Source organism: Coloeus monedula (assembly GCF_965178545.1).
Source record: "Coloeus monedula genome assembly, chromosome: 34".
Classification (NCBI taxonomy): domain Eukaryota; kingdom Metazoa; phylum Chordata; class Aves; order Passeriformes; family Corvidae; genus Coloeus; species Coloeus monedula.
Genome location: NC_138814.1, coordinates 39,698 through 56,018, shown reverse-complemented (window position 1 = coordinate 56,018; position 16,321 = coordinate 39,698). Strand labels below are relative to the sequence as shown.

The 16,321-nt window shown below is 68.2% G+C and overlaps 4 protein-coding genes across 8 annotated transcripts; 2 read left to right on the top strand and 2 right to left on the bottom strand.

Annotated features, from left to right (window-relative positions):
- Window positions 1–363: 363 nt before the first annotated feature.
- Window positions 364–5,353, bottom strand: SLC17A7 (solute carrier family 17 member 7; the record flags this gene model as incomplete). The annotated part of the gene is made up of 11 exons (XM_082299832.1): window positions 364–642; window positions 1,065–1,192; window positions 1,274–1,384; window positions 1,602–1,734; window positions 2,162–2,308; window positions 2,560–2,711; window positions 2,787–2,873; window positions 3,134–3,221; window positions 3,749–4,075; window positions 4,352–4,577; window positions 5,292–5,353. 11 exons carry the CDS (start codon window positions 5,351–5,353, stop codon window positions 364–366), a joined length of 1,740 nt encoding a protein of 579 aa, XP_082155958.1.
- A 285-nt stretch (window positions 5,354–5,638) lies between these two features.
- PIH1D1 (PIH1 domain containing 1) lies at window positions 5,639–8,158 on the bottom strand. The gene is made up of 9 exons (XM_082299826.1): window positions 7,918–8,158; window positions 7,779–7,842; window positions 7,502–7,690; window positions 7,347–7,408; window positions 7,187–7,271; window positions 7,000–7,093; window positions 6,830–6,920; window positions 6,289–6,465; window positions 5,639–6,192 (listed from the first exon to the last, which is right to left on the bottom strand). Exons 1-9 carry the CDS (start codon window positions 7,996–7,998, stop codon window positions 6,160–6,162), a joined length of 876 nt encoding a protein of 291 aa, XP_082155952.1. The 5' UTR covers window positions 7,999–8,158; the 3' UTR covers window positions 5,639–6,159.
- Window positions 8,159–8,257: 99 nt separating this feature from the next.
- Window positions 8,258–13,813, top strand: ALDH16A1 (aldehyde dehydrogenase 16 family member A1; the record flags this gene model as incomplete). Its single annotated transcript, XM_082299831.1, has 17 exons — window positions 8,258–8,392; window positions 8,820–8,922; window positions 9,275–9,401; window positions 9,583–9,764; window positions 9,839–9,916; window positions 10,133–10,320; window positions 10,406–10,561; window positions 10,869–11,060; window positions 11,342–11,446; window positions 11,527–11,663; window positions 11,742–11,835; window positions 12,028–12,089; window positions 12,369–12,446; window positions 12,554–12,728; window positions 12,840–13,016; window positions 13,330–13,452; window positions 13,652–13,813. Exons 1-17 carry the CDS (start codon window positions 8,297–8,299, stop codon window positions 13,811–13,813), a joined length of 2,235 nt encoding a protein of 744 aa, XP_082155957.1. The 5' UTR covers window positions 8,258–8,296.
- Window positions 13,814–14,114: 301 nt separating this feature from the next.
- On the top strand, window positions 14,115–16,298 carry FLT3LG (fms related receptor tyrosine kinase 3 ligand). 5 transcript variants are annotated; one of them, XM_082299812.1, is made up of 7 exons: window positions 14,115–14,374; window positions 14,460–14,561; window positions 14,794–14,847; window positions 14,979–15,122; window positions 15,397–15,529; window positions 15,602–16,045; window positions 16,148–16,298. In XM_082299812.1, the coding sequence occupies exons 1-6, from the start codon at window positions 14,345–14,347 to the stop codon at window positions 16,012–16,014; spliced, it is 876 nt and encodes a 291-aa protein (XP_082155938.1). In that variant the 5' UTR covers window positions 14,115–14,344; the 3' UTR covers window positions 16,015–16,045; window positions 16,148–16,298. The 5 variants fall into 5 exon arrangements, with proteins under 5 accessions (XP_082155938.1, XP_082155937.1, XP_082155936.1 ...); XM_082299811.1 differs by having other exon boundaries at window positions 15,406–16,045; XM_082299810.1 differs by having other exon boundaries at window positions 15,397–16,045.
- The last annotated feature ends 23 nt before the right edge of the window (window positions 16,299–16,321 follow it).

Sequence of the window (16,321 nt, the reverse complement as noted above, 5' to 3'; positions counted from 1 at the left end):
GGAGCAGCCATTGAGAGCTGAAGTGGGGGGGGGGGGGGGCTCTTGGGCGGGAAATCCCCCGCAGTGTCCCCTCCAATGCCCCCCATTGTCCCCAGAGCCACCTCCGGTGCCCCCCAGTACCTCCCAGTGCTCCTCCAGTATGCGTAGGACCCGCTGCCAGACCTCCCCGTCCCTCCCCGTGCCCCCAGAACAGCACTCCACACTCTCGATCGGCCGATCCTTGTATTTATATATGTACAGCGCAAGGGGGGCCCGGCTTTCGGGGGTCTTGGGGCAACGGGAGGAGGGCGGGGGCTCCCCGGTGTGTCCCTGGGGGTCTTGGGGGGGGGGGGGTCCCTTGGGTGGGGGTGTGGTCCTTGGGGGTCACCCATGGGGGGTCCCGGGGGCCGGGGTGGTGCCGGTCGCCCCGTAACTCGCGGGGGGCCCTCCCGGGGGTCCGACCCCTCCTCCTCCATCTTCCTCGCCTTCCTCCTCCTCCTCCTCGTCGCTGGCCCCGCCCCCCGGCGCCAGAGGCTCCGCCTCCTCCCGCGGAGGCTCCGCCCACGGCTGCGGCTCCCCGGAAGCGAAGGCGCCGTAGAAGGCCACGCCCCCGTAGTGCACGAGCGCGGCGATCAGGAACACCCACTGCCACTCCTCGCGCGTCTGAGCCAATCAGCGCCCGCCGCCCGCCCGGCGCCGGCCAATCAGCGCGGGCAAGGGGCGGGAGCGAAGGGAAAAGGAGCGTGGTAAAGGGAGGGGGCGTGGCCAAGGGGAGGGCGGGAAAACAAGGGGGCGTGGCCAAAAGAAAGCCGCGAAAAGCGGAGCGAACGGAGCGGGGGCGTGGCCAAGGGAGAGGGAGGCGGGGAAAGATCGGTGGGCGGGGCCAAGCGAGACGGTGAGTGACAGGCGGCCAGCGCCACCCCCAAAATTCGTGTGTCCTCCCCCCCCCCGGTCCCGCTGTGTCCCCCCGGGTGCTACTGTCCTCCCTTGGTCCCACTGTGTCCCCCCCTGGTCCCACTGTCCCTCCCCAGCTCCTGCTGCCCCCATTGTTCCCCCCCCACTGTCCCCGCCCATTGTCCCCTCACCTTGTGGCGTGTCAGTGCCCCCACGATGAGGGGACACACCATGCCGGACAGTGTCCCCACGCCGTTGGACAGCCCCATCAGGACGCTGGCGTAGCGCGGGGCGATGTCCAGGTGGTTCACGTTGAACCCTGGACATCGGGGGGGATACGGGTGTCACCCGCATGTCCCCTGCTGTCCCCACCCCCTGTCCCACTGTTCCCTGTCCCCACCGGAGATGGCGAAGCCACTGAAGCCTACAGCCAGCACGAGGAAGGAGATGGCCACCGCCCGCGAGTGTGAGTAGCCCACGACCAGCAGCAGCGTGGCCTCCATGCCGAACCCTGAAGGGGGACATTGTCACCCGCGGTCACCTCCGTGTCCCCAAAGCCCGTGTCCCCTCGGTCCCACCCCGCTGTCCCCTTTAGTCCCTTCAAATCCCCGCCACAACGCCCCCAGGCCCTTTCCCTGGGTCCTCCTGATGTCCCCTCCTGTCCCCAATGTCCCCAACACCCCCGATGTCCCCTCCCGTCCCCTGCTGTCCCCTGTCCCCTCGCTGACCACCGCAGTTCATCATCTTGCGGACGTTGGTGGTGGACATCAGCCCCCGGGAGCGCAGGTAATCGGCGATCTGGCCACCGATGGGTACCACGATGGTCATCACCAGGTGCGGCAGCGCCGACAGCAGCCCCACCTGAGGAGGGGTTTTGGGGATTTTTGGGATTTTTTTTTTGGGGGGCGATGTTTTTTTTATTCTTTGTCATTTTCAAGGTGTTTTTTGAGGTGTTTTTGGAGGGTTTTTTGGAGGTTTTTTTGGGGGGTTGTTTTTTCTCAGGGGCATTTGGGGGTTTTTCAGGGAGGCTTTTGAGATTTTTTCAGATTTTTTTTAGGGGGGTTGGGTTTTTTGGGGGGGGTTATGGAGGTTTTTCAAGGGTTTTTTCGGGGGGGCTATGCGGGTTTTTTGAGGGATTTTTTTTTGGGTTTTCAGGGATGATTTTGCTTTTTTGGTGGATTTTTGGTGGTTTTTTGGGGGGGGATTTTTGAGGGGCTTTGGGTTTTTTTTGGGTTTTTTTCTTCTGTGTGTGCATTTTTGGGGTGTTTATGGGGTTTCTGGGTCCCACCTTGCTGATCTCGAAGCCAAAGACCTCCTCGAAGTAGGCGGGCTGGCTGATGAGCAGCAGGTAGAAGGTCCAGCTGCGGCAGAAGTTGGCCACGATGATGGCATAGACGGGCATCGAGGTGAAGAAGTGGCGCCAGGGCGTGGCCAGCTGCGGACAGCGAGTGACCACTGACCAGGTGACCAGCGGGAGTGACCCCCACGCCGCTCCCGGCCCCACTCCAGCCCCAGTTCCTACAGGATGAAGCAGTCGGACCTTGGGTGGCCCCGAGAGTGGTGGCCACAGTGACCCTTTGGTGGCCATCGTGACCCTTTGGTGACCCCCTGCTGACCCTTGGCCCCCCATCACCCCCAGTGACCTCCCCGGTGCCTCCCAGTGCGCCTCCCAGCCCCTCCCAGCACTCCCAGTCTGACCAGTAGCGGGTTGCTGCCCGTGCTCTCGCCGATGCTCTCCTCGATGTATTTGCGCTCTTCGGGGGAGATGGTGGGGTGCTGGGCGGGGCTCTCGTAGGACACCAGCACCCAAAACAGGTACCAGAACACCCCAAAACTGCCTGGGGGAGGTACTGGGGTCACTGGGAGCACTCGGAGGGGTCACTGGGGTCCCGGGGGGGGGTCGGGGGTCTCACCGTAGACGTAGAACACGGAGCTCCAGCCCGTGTACTGCACCAGCACGCCGGCCAGCGGCATGGCCACCACCGCCCCCGCGTAGGACCCTGTCCGAGGGGTCAGTGGTGACCAGGGACAGCCAGGGACACCCCTGGACACCCATGGACACTCCCGGACACCCCCGGCCAGCGGCATGGCCACCACCGCCCCCGCGTAGGACCCTGTCCGAGGGGCCAGCGGTCACCAGTGCCCCTGGTAGCCCCCAGACCCCCCAGTAGCCCCCCAGATGCCCCTCTAGTCCCAGCACCGCAGAAGGCCATGGTGGCCCCCTAGACCCCCCTGGTAGCCCCCCAGTAGCCCCCAGTACCGCAGAAAGCCGTGGTGGCCAGGCGGCTCCGCTCCAGGGGCGGGGCCCACTTGCTCCAGATGCCGTGACAGGCGGGGTAGGTCACGCCCTGCCAAAAAAAGGGGCGTGGTCAGAGCGGGACACGCCCACCAGGACACGCCCTGTTGGACACGCCCACCCCCGGTCACACCCAGCCCAGCCCTGCCTTGCCCAACATGGACCAGGGGCACCAAGGGACACACCCAACCCCCTGGCCACCCCCCGGCCACGCCCCCTGACCACGCCCCGACCACGCCCTCCGACCACGCCCTGGTCAATGGGAGTGTGGGCATGACCACGCCCCAAGCTCATCTGCTGAACGCCCAAAACGCTCCAAAAATACCCCAAAAATGCTGCAGAATATCCCTAAAACACCCCAAAACACCCAAACCCACCTGAAAACACACAAAACCACCCTGAAGCACCTCAAAGACACCTGAAAATCCCCAGAACCACCCCAAAACAACCCAAACTCAACATGAAATACCCCCAAATATCCCCAAACATTTCCAAACCACCCCGAAACACCTGAAAGTCACCCAGTAACCTCCCTAACCCCCCAAAACCGCCCCTAAAATACCCCAAAACCGTGCTGACCTCGACCAGCCCCTGCATGACGCGCACGGCGATGACGCAGCCGACGTGGGTGCGTGCAGCCGACGGGATCAGCATGTTCAGCACCGAGGTGGACACGATGGCCAGCCCGAACACTCTGAGGTGGACAGCGACCCTCAGGGGTGACACTGACCATCCTAGGGCCACCACCCCCTCCCCTCGTTGGGGCCACTTCAGGGCCACCACTGACCTGTTGGCAGCGAATTTCTGGGCGATGAAGCCGCCGGGGATCTGGGTGACGATGTAACCCCAAAAGAAGGAGCCGTGGATCATCCCCACTGTCTCCGGGTCCCAGTTGAACTGAGCATGCTGGGGGACGGCAGGGAGCGGTCAGTGGGGTCCAGGACACGGCCTGGATGTGCCCTGGACACTCTTGTCCAGGTGTGTCCACCCCGCAGACATCCCAGAGCTGTCTGCCCCACAGTGACCCCACAGCTGTCTCCCGCTGACCCTTTACCTGCCCAGGCCCCATAGCTGGACCCCACTATTCCCATATGACCACATGTCTGCGGGCAGGGTTGACCCCACTGACCCCCCACCTGTTCCTGCCCTCCACTGACCGTGTTGACCCTACTGACCCCGTACCTGTCCGTGGGCCGGGTTGACCATGCTGACCACGGCCACGCCCAGGTTGCAGCGGATGCCAAAGCTGATACAGAAGCCGATCCCACACAGGATGGCGATCCCATAGCGCCGGGGCAGCCCGCAGAATGTGCAGTCCAGCACCGGCGGCCGCGGCGGCGTCGGGGTCACTCCCCCGCCCGAGCTCAGCTCCAGGCTCTCGGGGTCATCCTGGCGCCGCTCCAGGAACCTCAAGGGGTTCGTGGGGGGCTCTGGTCACCCCAATGTTCCCCATGTCCCCCCCATGCCATGCCATGCCATGCCATGCCATGCCATGCCATCCCATCCCATGCCATCCCATCCCATCCCATCCCATCCCATCCCATCCCATCCCATCCCATCCCATCCCATCCCATCCCTGTGTCCTTTTCTCCCACGGGACCCCCCTGAGCTCTCCGTGTCACCCCGGAAGGGACAGTGGGGCACTCCGGTCACCCCACGCCCCACCCCGATGTCCCGCATGTCCTTTCCCTGCCCCCCCGCCATGTCCCCAGGTCCCCCCGTATCCCCCCCCGCGCCAGCAGTGGCAGCAGATTAAAGGCTCTTAAATCCCCCGTGGTGGCGGCGGCGCCGGGGAGGGGACGAGGACAGGGACGGGGACACGCGTGGCATGGACACGCGTGGGCTTGGGCGGGGGGAGAGGTAACATGTGTGCAGCACACCCCAAAACCCCCCCAAAACCCTGAAATTCCCCCTCAAAACCCCCACATTCCCCTCAAGCCGCCCCAAATCCCACCCCAAACCCCCCAAATTCCCCCCAAAACGCCCAAGTCCCCCCCAGGGCTCTTACTGCTGTCACAAGAGCGGTGACAAAGTCACAAACACCCCCCCTCCCCTCAACCCTGACTCCCCCCCACCCCCCCGACCCCAAATGTCCCCATCCCCCATAAATTTGGGGTCTCACCTGTGCAGCCGGCCCAGCCCGGCCCCCACCTGGCGCCGGAATTCCTCCTTGTTGAACTCCATGGTGGTTCAGGCCACCATGACCCGAGTGACCACCAGGAACCCCTCCAGGACACCTCTGCCCCCCCTTGGGGACACCCAGGGGACAGCTGAGGGTGTCCCCCCCCTCCCCACAGCCCCCCAACCCCTCCAGCGGCTCCTGGGGCCTCTTGGCTCTTCCCGGGCAGCTCTGGGAACGTCCCCCCCAAGCCCCCCCGGCCCCTGCTCAGCCCTAAATCCCCCCCAAATCCCCCCCCCGCGTGGGCTGGGGGGGGGCGCGGGGGGGCCTCAGCCAATGACAGGACACGGTTGGGGTTTAACTTTTATTGGGGGGTTTTGCACAAAAAACGAGGTGGGAGGATCCTGAGGGGAGTGTGGCGGGTCTGAGGAGATGGGGAGGGGTAGGAAGAGGGGCCAGGAGGGACCTGGGGAGGACTGGGGGGACCCAAGGGGAAGTTTCAGACAATCTCGGGGTGGAGGGTCCAGGAGGGTTGTGGGGGGCGTCCCCGAACATTCCCGGAGGAGTTTAGGGGGTCCTGAGGAGGGTCCCTGAGAGGCCTCCGAGTAGTCAGAACCGTCCCGAGAAAGGCCCCAGAGGTCAGAGGGTCCTGAAGGGGGTCCCTGAGAGGAAGTCCAGGAGTGTCCTGGGCTGGGGGGTCCAGGAGGCTCCTGGGCGTGTCCAAAAACATCCTGGGGAAGTCCAGGATGATCCCAGGCTGGGGTGGCCAGGAGGGTCCCGGACGATCCTGGGAAGGGTCCAGAGCGATCCGGGGACTTCTCGGGGGGGTCCCGTGGTGGGGGCGGGGGGGTCGGGATGGGTCCCTCGCCCCTCACACCCGTAGCGGCATCGTCACCGTGAGAACCTGCAGGGGGCGCCACGTGCTCAGCGGGGGGCGTGTCCCGCGGCCGGAAAAGGCGCGTCCTGCCCCGCCCCCCCCTCCCGCCGTTGCCATGGTTACCTTGGAGCGGCGGCGGAAGCGCGCGCGGCACCGCGCGGGGTCCGCGGGCAGGGGCAGGCCCAGCTCCAGCAGCGCCCCCTGGCGGCCGGGCGGATCCGCGGCGGCGCCCCCTGGCGGCGGGCGGAGCAGCAGCAGCCGCTCCTCGCTCAGCCCCAGCCAGAGAGACCCCGCCCCCTCCTGGGCGGGGCCGAGGGGGGGCGGGGCCAGCGTTAGGACACGCCCACAGCACCCCCAACTCCCCCTTTGGGTTTTAAGGGAGCCCCCATTGTCCTCTGAACGCCCCAGGATCTGGGAAACCCCTCCCACCGCAACCCCAGCACCTCCCAGTGCCCCCCCCCAGCATGATGGGAAACCCCCAGTGCCCACCCAGTGCCTCCCAGTTCCCCCCAGTGCCCACCCAGTATGATGGGAAGCCCCCCCAGCACCTCCCAGTTACCCCCCAGTGCCCCTGAAAGATGATGAGAACCGCCCTCCCCACCCCCCCAGGGCCCCCCCAGCAACTCCCAGTTCCCCCCAGTGCCTCCCAGTTGCCTCCACTCACCACCTGGGGCAGGTGCACCCGGGCCTGCAGCACTTGTGGGTCCTGGGCCGAGGGCTCGGCGACCACCACGAACTGGGGGGGGTCTGGGGGGCTGCGGGGGGGGGGGCACTAGTCAGGCTGGGGGGGGCCCTGGGGATTTTGGGGAGGGCTCTCCAGGGGTCCCCACTCACCCCGGGAGCTCCTGGATGTGGGGCCGAGGCCGGGCCCGGATGTTTTGAGCTGAGATAGAGCCCAGGAATTTCCGGTTCTGCAGCACCCGCCAGCCTGGGGGGGCACAGGGGGGTCACAGGGGGGCCAAGGGGAGGGACAGACCCCCCCCAGCCCCACCTAAGCCCTCCCAGTGCTCTCCAGTCTCACCAGTGAGCTCCAGTTCCACGCCGTACTTTTCCGACAGCCCCTCCATGGCCACGGTCAGGAAGAACTCGAGGTACAAAGGATCGGCCTGGGGGCGCCGGGGTGGGGGTCAGAGGCCCACAAAACCTCCCCGAGACCCCAATTCCCGCATCCCCACCCGCACCTGGAGCGTCCTGAAGAATCCCGAATTCACCACCACGTCGTAGGCGGTGCAGCCACGGCCTCCTGTGGGGTTGGGAGAGATTTCAAGAGAATTTGGGGTTCAGCAGGGGTGCTGGGGGAAGGGGGGATTTGGGGGCAATTTCTGGGGTCTCTGACCTCGGTCTAGCTCGGCGTGTGGCTCCCCGAGGCTCATGGGGATCCTGAAGCCGCCGTCGGGGCCGGGGGGCTCCCGCAGGAGCCTCTGGAGGCCCGGGGGGGACACGGGGGGTGGCGGTGGCACCTCGGGCGAGTGACAGACGTTGACGAACACTTTGTTCCCACCCGCGCGGGTCTTCACGCACAGCCCTGGGGGTGGACACGGGGTTGGGGGGGTTGGGGGGCCGGCGGGGACCGCCCCGAACCCTCCCCAAAACCCACCGGAGCCTCCCCTTACCCGGCTGCGGGGTGACGGCGCGGGCGGGGCCGGGGCGCGGGGGCTCCTCAGGGTCCGGGGTCACCTGCGGGGATGAGAAGGGGGTTCAGAGCCGGGATCGGGATCGGGATCGGGATCGGGATCCCCTCCCGGGACCCACCTGCAGCAGGAGCCGTCGCAGCGCCGCCTCCTCCTCCTCGTCCGCCTCCAGCTCGGCCGAGAGCAGCGACGGGTCCGCCATGGCCTGGGGGACCGGGATGGGGGAGAATCCGGAGAGGGAGGGGAAAACACCACGACTCCCGGCCCGGGATGGACCGAGACCCCAGGGAGCCTCCCCGGAAACCCCCAGGGACCCCCCTGAGGGACCCCGGAGCCGCCCTGACCGCGGCCGCCGCTTCTTTGCGTCCCGTCACTTCCGCTCCCGGCGGGGCCCGTCTCCGTGGTTACGCGGGGACGCTCTGGCCGCTTCCGCTCCGTCTCGGTAGTCCTGGGAACGGCTCTGGCCGATCCCGCCCCGTCTCGTTGGCCCCTCGGCGGCGATGGCGGCTCTGGTGGCCCTCGGGGCTGCCCCGGTCGCCAAAATCTTCGCCACGATGGAGGAGGGACCGATCCCCGCCGGGATCAACCCGGGAGAAGTGAGGGAGGAGCTGGGGGTCCCCGTGGGTGGGCCCTGGGGGGGACCCTGGGAGTCCTGTGGGGGCCCCTGAGGATCTTGAGGGGCTCTTGAGGGGCTCTTGGGGAGCTCCTGAGGAACTGGGAGGAGTCGGGGGGGGCTCCTGAGGGAAATAAGGAGGCTGGGAGAAGCATCTGGGGGGGAACTGGGACGGGTTTTGGGGGTCCCGTGAAGATGGGGGGGTCCTGGGGGGCACTGTAGGGACACTGAGGGGCACTGGGGGGTCCTGGGGGGGGTCCTGGAGCTGGAGGGGTCACGGGCGGAGCCCAGGGTCCCTCGGGGTGTGGCCGGGTCAAAGTCCCCCCATGGCCCCAAGGTCATTTGGGGGGATGGGGGAGGCTTTGCTGGGGCCAGGGGGTCCCAGGGGTGCCCCCCACTCCCCCCCCCAGGCGTGGCTGGAGTCCCATGGCCGCAGCCTCGGACACTTCGTGGCTGGAACGTGGCTGAAGCCACCGGGAAGGATGAGCCTGGAGTGCCGGGAGGCCGCCACGGGTATGGGGAGGAGACAGGAGTTGGGGTCAGGGGTTGGGGTTGAGGGTCACGGATTGGGATCAAGGGTTGGGGGGTGAGGTCAGCCCAGTGTTGGGGGTCAGGGGTTAAGGGCAGGGTCACTGATTGGGGGTCAGGGTTAGGGGCGGGGTTGGGGGTCAAGGGTCAAGGTCATAGATTTGGGGTGACTGGTCCAGACCAGGGTCAGGGGTTAGTGATTGGGATCAAGGATCAGGTCAGGGCCGTGGATTTGGGGTCAGGACCCTGCTCTGGGGTCAGGGTTTGGGATCAGAGTCATGGATTGGGGGTCAGGGCTTGGGGTGGGGATGGCCATCAGTGGCCTGTCCGTCCCCAGGCCGGACGGTGGCTGTGGTGCCGGCGGGGGACAGCTCGGACCTGGCCGTGGCTGTGGCGGCGGCGGCGGCGGCGGCGGAGGCCTGGGCAGGGCTGGGGGGGCCCGAGCGGGGGCAGCACCTGACCCGGTGAGTGACCCCCTGACCCCGTGACCCCATGTGACCTTCTCTGTGCCCCTCGGGTGACCTTTGAGCTTTCGCTGTTCCCCCCGTCCCCAGGTGACCCCGGGTGACCCCAAGCCCCTCTCCAATGTCCCCCAGTGTCCCCCCATTGTCCCCCTGACCACCCCATGTTCCTGCTGCCCCCCAGGCTGGCCACCACGCTGGACGGTGACCGCAGGGGGACAATGGGGGCCCTGCTGGCCCTGGCCGGAGGGCGGCCACTCTGCCGGACCCTCGGGGCCGACCTGGACCTGGGGCTGCGGCTGCTTCAGGTGCCCGCAGGGGGGGCCCAGCTCGGCCCCCCTGGCCTGGAGGGCTGGACCCCACTGGGTGAGTGGCCACTGTCCCCACGGTGTTCCCTGTGCCTTGCCTGTGTCTCCTGACCCCCCGCGTGTCCCCCCCAGGGGTGGTGGCCGTGGTCCTGGCAGGTCCCTGCTCGCTGTCAGCGCTGCTCTGGAAACTGGGGCCACTCCTCGCCATGGGTGAGCGGTGGTTGGGGATCTTGGGGACGGTTTGGGGACCTTGGGGACAACTAGGGACCCAGGGAAGAAGGGGGAGATCCAGGGGACAAGGGGGGATCCAGGTCTGGGGGGCTCCCGAATGTCCCTCAGGGATGTCTTTGGGGTGTCTCAGTTGCATTTTGGGGTTTCCCAGCATCGTTTTGGGGTGTCCCAGCCACGTCCGGGGTGTCTCCGCAGGGAACACGGCCCTGGTACTGTCCTCTCCGGCCGCTGCCCCTCCACTGCTGCTGCTGGGGGAACTGAGCGGGGAGGGGGCAGCGCTGCCCCCCGGGGTCCTCAACGTCCTGGCTGGACCCCCGGGGCTGTGCCAGGCCTTGCGTGCCCACCCTGAGGTCACTTCTGTCACCTTCCTGGGAGCACCACAGGTATGGCAGCGTCGCCATGGTGGGAGGTGACAACAGCGGGGTGTATCCCCAATTCGGGGGTCCCCAGCACTGTCCCTGTCCCCAGGAGGAGCTGCAGGCACTGGTCTGGGGGTCCCCATGCCGAGGGCCGCGCCTGGGTGGTCCCCGTGGTGGCCGTGTCGTGGTCATCGTGCTGGACTCAGCCGACCTGGACAGCGCTGCTGCTGCCATCGCCGCCACCGCCGCCACTCCCCCTGCACTGGTGGGGGCTGGGGGGGCCCGGGGGGTCCTGGGGGGGGTGGTTTGGGTTATTTGGGGGGGCCTTTCAGGGGGTTTCAGGGGGTTTTCCAGGATTTTTGGGGCTTTTTGAGGAGGTTACAGGGGGGTTTTGTGGAGGTTTTTCTGGGGGTTTTTGGTTTTTTTGGGGGGCGTTTCAGGGAGTTTTGGCAAGGTTTTTGTGGGGATTGAGGGGGGTTTTCTGGAAGCTTTTCGAGGGGTTTTTGGTTTTTTTTGGGAGTTTCTTGGTAGTGTCCCAGGCCACCCTGACATCCCCCCCACCGTGTCCCCAGTTCCCGTGGGGGGGCTGTGTGGTGCTGGCCCAGGATGCGGTGGCGGCGGCACTGGAGCGGCGGCTCCGGGCCCGGCTCGGGGCCCTGCGGGTTGGAGACCCCCTGGACCCCAAAACCGAGGTGGGACCGCTGCCCCCCGGGACCCCCCCGCCCGAGGGGGTGGTGCAGGAGGCGCATGAAGAGGGGGCGCAGGTGAGGGGGTCGCAAAGGGGGCCAGGGTGAGGTGGCTGTGGGGACACTGGGGTGAGGCGGGGGGCGTGGGACGGTGGGGAGGGGCACAGGGTGTTTGCAGTTGGAGTTGAATTTGAGAGTTCCTGGACATTGGGGTCCCCTAGGGTAGAGTTTGAGGGGTCCCCTGGGGGAAAATTTAGGGGTTCCTGGGCATTGGGGTTCCCTTGGGGGCAGTTTGGGGGTGCCCCGGGTGGCGCTTTCAGGGTCCCTGTTGGTTGGGACCCCGTTTTTTTCCCCCCCAGGTTTTCCAGGTGCCGCTGCCGCCGCTGCCGGAGGGGGGGCGTCGTTTCTATCCCCCCACGCTGATCTCGGGGGTAGCCCTGACCTCGTGCTGCCTGCGGGAGCCGGTGGGTGACCCCTGGGGGGACCCTCAGGGGTGCCTTTTGGGGTCCCCTGAGTGTCCCCTGAGTGTCCCCTGCCCTGCCAGGCCCCAGGGCCGCTGCTGGTGCTGCTGCCCGTGCGCAGTCCCAAAGAGGCCGTGGCCGTGGCCTCGACGCTGCCCCAAACTGTGGCTGCTGCCGTCTGGGCCCAGGACATCACTGTGGCCTTGGACACTGCAGACAGGTGACCACCAGCCCCCCTGAGCCCTGAGCCCTGAGCCCTGCAGTGACTGCTGACCGCTGACCGCTGACCCCTCCCCAGGCTGCCCCAGGGGCTGGTGTGGCTCAACGCCCTGGACCTGTTGGACCCCAGCGGGGGCTGCGCTGGGGGGGCCATGGACACTGACCTGGATGAGGTGGCGGGGTCCTGGGTGGTCTGGGAGGGGTCACAGGGGGGTTTGGGGGATGCTGGAGGAATGTGGAGGTTTCCTGGGGGGGATCCTGAGTGGTTTTGTGGGGAATGGGGTGGGTTTTGGGGGTCCCTGGGGTGGTTTGGTGGGGTCTGGTGCCACTGCAGGTGGGCTGAGCGCCCCCTGCGCTCCCTCCAGGCGCTGCGAGAGTTCGGGTGCCCCCCCTGGGAACAGCCCCCCGAGGTGGATGAGCCGCTCAGGTATCTCCTGATGGGAGGGGGACCCCTCCCCAGGATGGAGACCCCAAATTAGGGGGTCCCAGGATGAAAACTCCGAGATGGGGACCCCACTGTGACCTTTAACCCCCCCAGGACCCCCTTCTCCCCCCCCCCCCCCTGCGGGTGGCCCCATCCCATCCTCCCAGGGGGTCCCATACCCCCCTCAGGACCCCAATTCTCCTTCTCCAAGGGGTGCCGCTGATGCCTTAAGAGGCATCCCCTGGTGTCCTCTCCTTCTTTGACCCCCTGTCCCTGTCCCAGCCCGCTGGTGACCGCGGATGACCCCGGCGATCCCGACCTGGCTCAGGCCGTGGCCGCGGCCCGCGGGGCCGCCCCGGGGTGAGTGACCGGGGTGGGGGGCGACACCTCCAGGGGTGTCCCCGACCATGGGACCCCTTGGAGGGGGGGGGGGGGGGGTCGGTCCCCAACGCCCCCGGCTCCCGCAGGTGGGGGCGGCTGCCGGGGGCGTCTCGGGCCCGGGTGCTGCGGGGGGCGGCGGCCGCGCTGGGGGGGGGACACGGGACCCCCAAGGACGGCGACAGCGGCGACACCGACGGGAGCCTGCGGAGGGCGCTGCTGCGCTGGGCGGCGCGCGCGGAGCGCGTGGGCGGGGCCGTGCAGGTGGGCGTGGTCAAAACGGGGTGGGAGGCGGGGCGTGGGCGGGGGGCGGGGCGTGGGGGTCTTTGATGGACGGGCGCGAGCTCTGAGTGGGCGTGGCCAATCCCGCTGCAGGAGGTGCCCGGGGGGCGCGCGCTGGTGACGCGCAGGCCGCTGGGCGTGGTGGGCGTGGCCTGGGGCTGGCCCCGCCCCCTGCCGCTGGAGCTCCTCCCCCCGGCGCTCGCGCTCGGAAACTGCCTCGTGGTGGCGGCGCCCCCTGGCGGCGCCGGTCCCGTTCAGCGGCTACGGAAGGTGCGGAACTCCGGGACCAACCCCCCCCCCCCCAGCTGACCTCCCCCGGGACCCCCGGGTGACACCTGTGACTCCCTAGGAGCCCCCGGGCGACCCCTCTGTGTGACCTCCGGGTGCCTCCCTGTGACCCCCCACATGTATCCCTTGATAAAGCCCCTATGTGACCCCCGCGCGACCCCGGGAGCCCCCATGTGCCCCCTGCGACCCCGCGTATGCCTCCCGAACCCTTGCAGGACCCCCCATGTCCCTTCCCCTCACCCCCGGACCCGACCCCCCCCCCCGGTGACACTGCCCCCTTCCCGTATGTCCTCAGGCTCTGGTGGCCGCGGGGCTCCCGGGGGGGGCCCTGATGGTGCTTCCCGGGAATTCCCGGGGGTCCGGCTCGCGCCTGGCACGACAGCACCCGGACGGGCTGTGGCTCTGTGGGACGGACGCGGTGAGTGGGGGGAAGGGGGCTGCATGGTGGGGGAACAGAATGTGGGGACATGAGGAGGGTGGGCAGCGATACTTGGGGGGGGATCTCTGTGGCATTTTGGGGGTCCCAAGCCGTGGGATGGCCGCAGTGGTGGGGTGGGGATTTGGGGTGGGGTCGGGCATCACCCCAGCTGTCCCTTCTTGTGTCCCCCCCCACCCAGGACTGCGACTGGGCCTCTGCCGTGAGTGTCCCCCGGGTTTGGGGGGTCCCCGCGGGACTCCTGGGGGCTGGGGGGCAGGACCCCCCTCCCGGCGCCGAGCGGGAGCTGGAGCTGCGCTGCACCCGCCCCCACTGTCTGTGGCTGCCGGGAGGGGGTCCCTGAGACCCCCCCAGAACGCCCCAAACCTGCGGGGATTTCAGACCTCACAGTGTGCCCCCAACCCGCGACCCCCACCCCAATAAACCGCTCCGACCGCAACCACCGTCGTGTCTCTGTTTTTGGGGGGGTGCCAGAGGTCTCGGGGAGGGGTGGGGGTAATATTTTGGGGGTGCCCCGCCCCCGCACGTGCCCGGACGCCCGGGTCCCCCTCCCTCACGCGGGGCAGCGGCACTCCAAGCTCTTCGGGACCAGGCGGGAGGTCCCGAGCGCCGGAGCCACCCGTGGGATTGGGGAGGGGGTCCCTGGGGTGAGAAGGGGGCGGCCGGGGGTCAGCAGGGAAGGAGGGAGGGAGGGAGCGGGAGGCTCAGGACGTCCCGCTGCCCCCTCGGGTTTCCTGGGCCCCCTCCCGGCTCGGTGCCGCTTTCGCTTTCGGCGGCGGCTCCGCCGCGGCCCGAGTGGTCCCGGGGGGGGTCCCGGGGGTGGCTCCGGGAGCGATCAGGGGTCCCCGTGCGCCGCCCTCCGCTCGGCAGCGCCATGGACTCGCCCCCTCCCAGCTCTGCTCTGGTAAGTGGGGACCCACCCCCCCGCCCCTCCGGGACCCCCGTGAGAGCCGCTCGGGACACCCAGAGCCCCCCTGGTGCCCCCCCAGGTGCCGCTCCTGCTCCTCCTGGCCGCGCCCGCCCCCGGCAGCTGCTGCTCCTTCGCCTTCAACCCCGTCAGCAGCACCTTCCGCGCTCACCTCAATAACCTGGTGAGACCCCCGCCCCCCCCGGGACCCCCTCCCGACTTCCGGAATCCCCCTGAGACCCAGAGGATTCCCCTGCGCCCCTCCGACCCCCCTCACTCCCCAGGGAAGGCCCCACCCTGTGTCGAAAAGACCTCCTGACTGCACCCACTCACCCCCAAAGGGTCGTTGGGGACCCCCTGAGCGCCCCCCTCAGCCCTCTGGGCTGTTTTTGGGGACCCCCTGACCCCTCCCACAGACTCCCTGGCTACTCCTCGACTACCCCGTGGCGATGCCCAGCAACCTGGAGCCGGTGAGCGAGACACCCCCCCCCCTCCGAATCCCACGTGTGTCCCCCAAATCCCCCCCTCTTCCTGCACCCCCTGACTTCTCCAACCCCTGGCCTGTGTCCCCCCAAATTCCGAACTCCCCCACCCTCCCCAGGACAGTGGCTGCTCTGATCTCTGGGGGGTGCACTTTGGGGCAGTGGCTCTGCAGCGAATGTTGGGGGTGGCGGGGAAGGACTTGGCCCCCCTGCTCAGGACCCTCCTTGCCCAGCTCCACTTCGTGGCTGAGTGTCACATCCAGGTGGGTGGGGGTCCCTGGGGGGCCCCGAGGGGGGTGGGGGGGGGGTTGGGAGGCTCAGGGTAGGCGGTTATGGGGTGGTCCTGGGGAGACCAAGGTGAAGCTGAGGGTCTTGAGGGGCTCTAGAGACCCCGCAGGGGTCTGGGGGGCTCCCTGAAGTGTCCAGGGTAACTCTGGGGGACTTGGGAGGGGACTCCCAAGCGGGGGCTCTGGGGCATTTCTGGGGTTTCAGAAGGGGTCTGGGGTCCCCCTGGCGGGCTCCTGTGACACCCCCCAGGACCCCCAGGGCTGTGTCCGGCTGGAGACGGTGAACGTGTCGCAGCTGCTGGAGACCCTGGTGCAGCACCTGGGGGGGCTGCAAGGGAGACCCCCCCACTTCCCTGGCTGCGCCCACCTGCGCTGCCAGCCAGGTAGCCCCCCGGGACCCCCGAGAGACCCCCAGGACCCCTCCAGGGCAGCTGCTGACCCCCATCTCCCCCCAGGCCCAGCGCTGACTAGCCTGGCCGTGCGGCACGAGGGGACCCTGGGGGCCAGGCAGGGACCCCCCAGCCCTGCTGGACACGGGCTGGTGCTGCTGGGGGGAGTCGGGGGGGCCCTGGGCCTGGCGGCGGCAGCCTGGATGCTGTGGAGGAGACCCTGTGCCCAGGTGGGGCCACTGGAGGTCACTCTGGGGGATGGCTGTCTTGGGGGTACCAGGGGGGCTTTGCGTGTTGGGGACACTGGGGATGCTGTGGGTGTGGGCTTTCCTGGGGTCTCTGGGAGCACTGGTGGCTGTCTTGGGGTCACTGGGAGGGCTGAGGACACTGGGAGCACTGGGGAGCACTGGGAGGTCCTTTCCCTCAGCCCCCCCCAGCCCTCACAGGCACCCCCGACGTCAGAGCAGGACGGGACCTGAGTGGCTGAGCGGTACCTGGGGACAAACACAGGTACTGGGAGGGCTCCTGGATACTGGGATCACTGGGAATGTCCTGAGCAGGGCCAGGGGAGGCCCCTGGACCATCAGGTCCTCACCTTCTGCCCCTGTCCAGGCTGGCCTGAACCACTGGTCAGAGACTGGGATGCCCCAGTTCCCTGCTGGAAGCCCTTGGGGGCCACACCGGGATCTCCTGGAGCCACAGAGAGACGGGGGGGCCCAGCCTGGCCTCCGCAGTGCCCATAAAGCTGATGTGGACACCCTGACTCTGACCCTGACCCTGCTCTGG

Bases quoted from the DNA above. Each gene is read 5' to 3' on its own strand.
- FLT3LG (XM_082299810.1), top strand. From the start codon at position 14,345: ATGGACTCGCCCCCTCCCAGCTCTGCTCTG. The intron at 14,848-14,978 runs GTGAGCGAGACA...CACCCTCCCCAG, and splicing joins TGCCCAGCAACCTGGAGCCG to GACAGTGGCTGCTCTGATCT. The intron at 15,123-15,396 runs GTGGGTGGGGGT...GACACCCCCCAG, and splicing joins TGGCTGAGTGTCACATCCAG to GACCCCCAGGGCTGTGTCCG.
- PIH1D1 (XM_082299826.1), bottom strand. From the start codon at position 7,998: ATGGCGGACCCGTCGCTGCTCTCGGCCGAGCTGGAGGCGGACGAGGAG. The intron at 6,466-6,829 runs GTGAGTGGAGGC...GGCCCCGCCCAG, and splicing joins GGGTGCACCTGCCCCAGGTG to GAGGGGGCGGGGTCTCTCTG. The intron at 6,193-6,288 runs GTAACCATGGCA...CGCCCCCTGCAG, and splicing joins GCTTCCGCCGCCGCTCCAAG to GTTCTCACGGTGACGATGCC.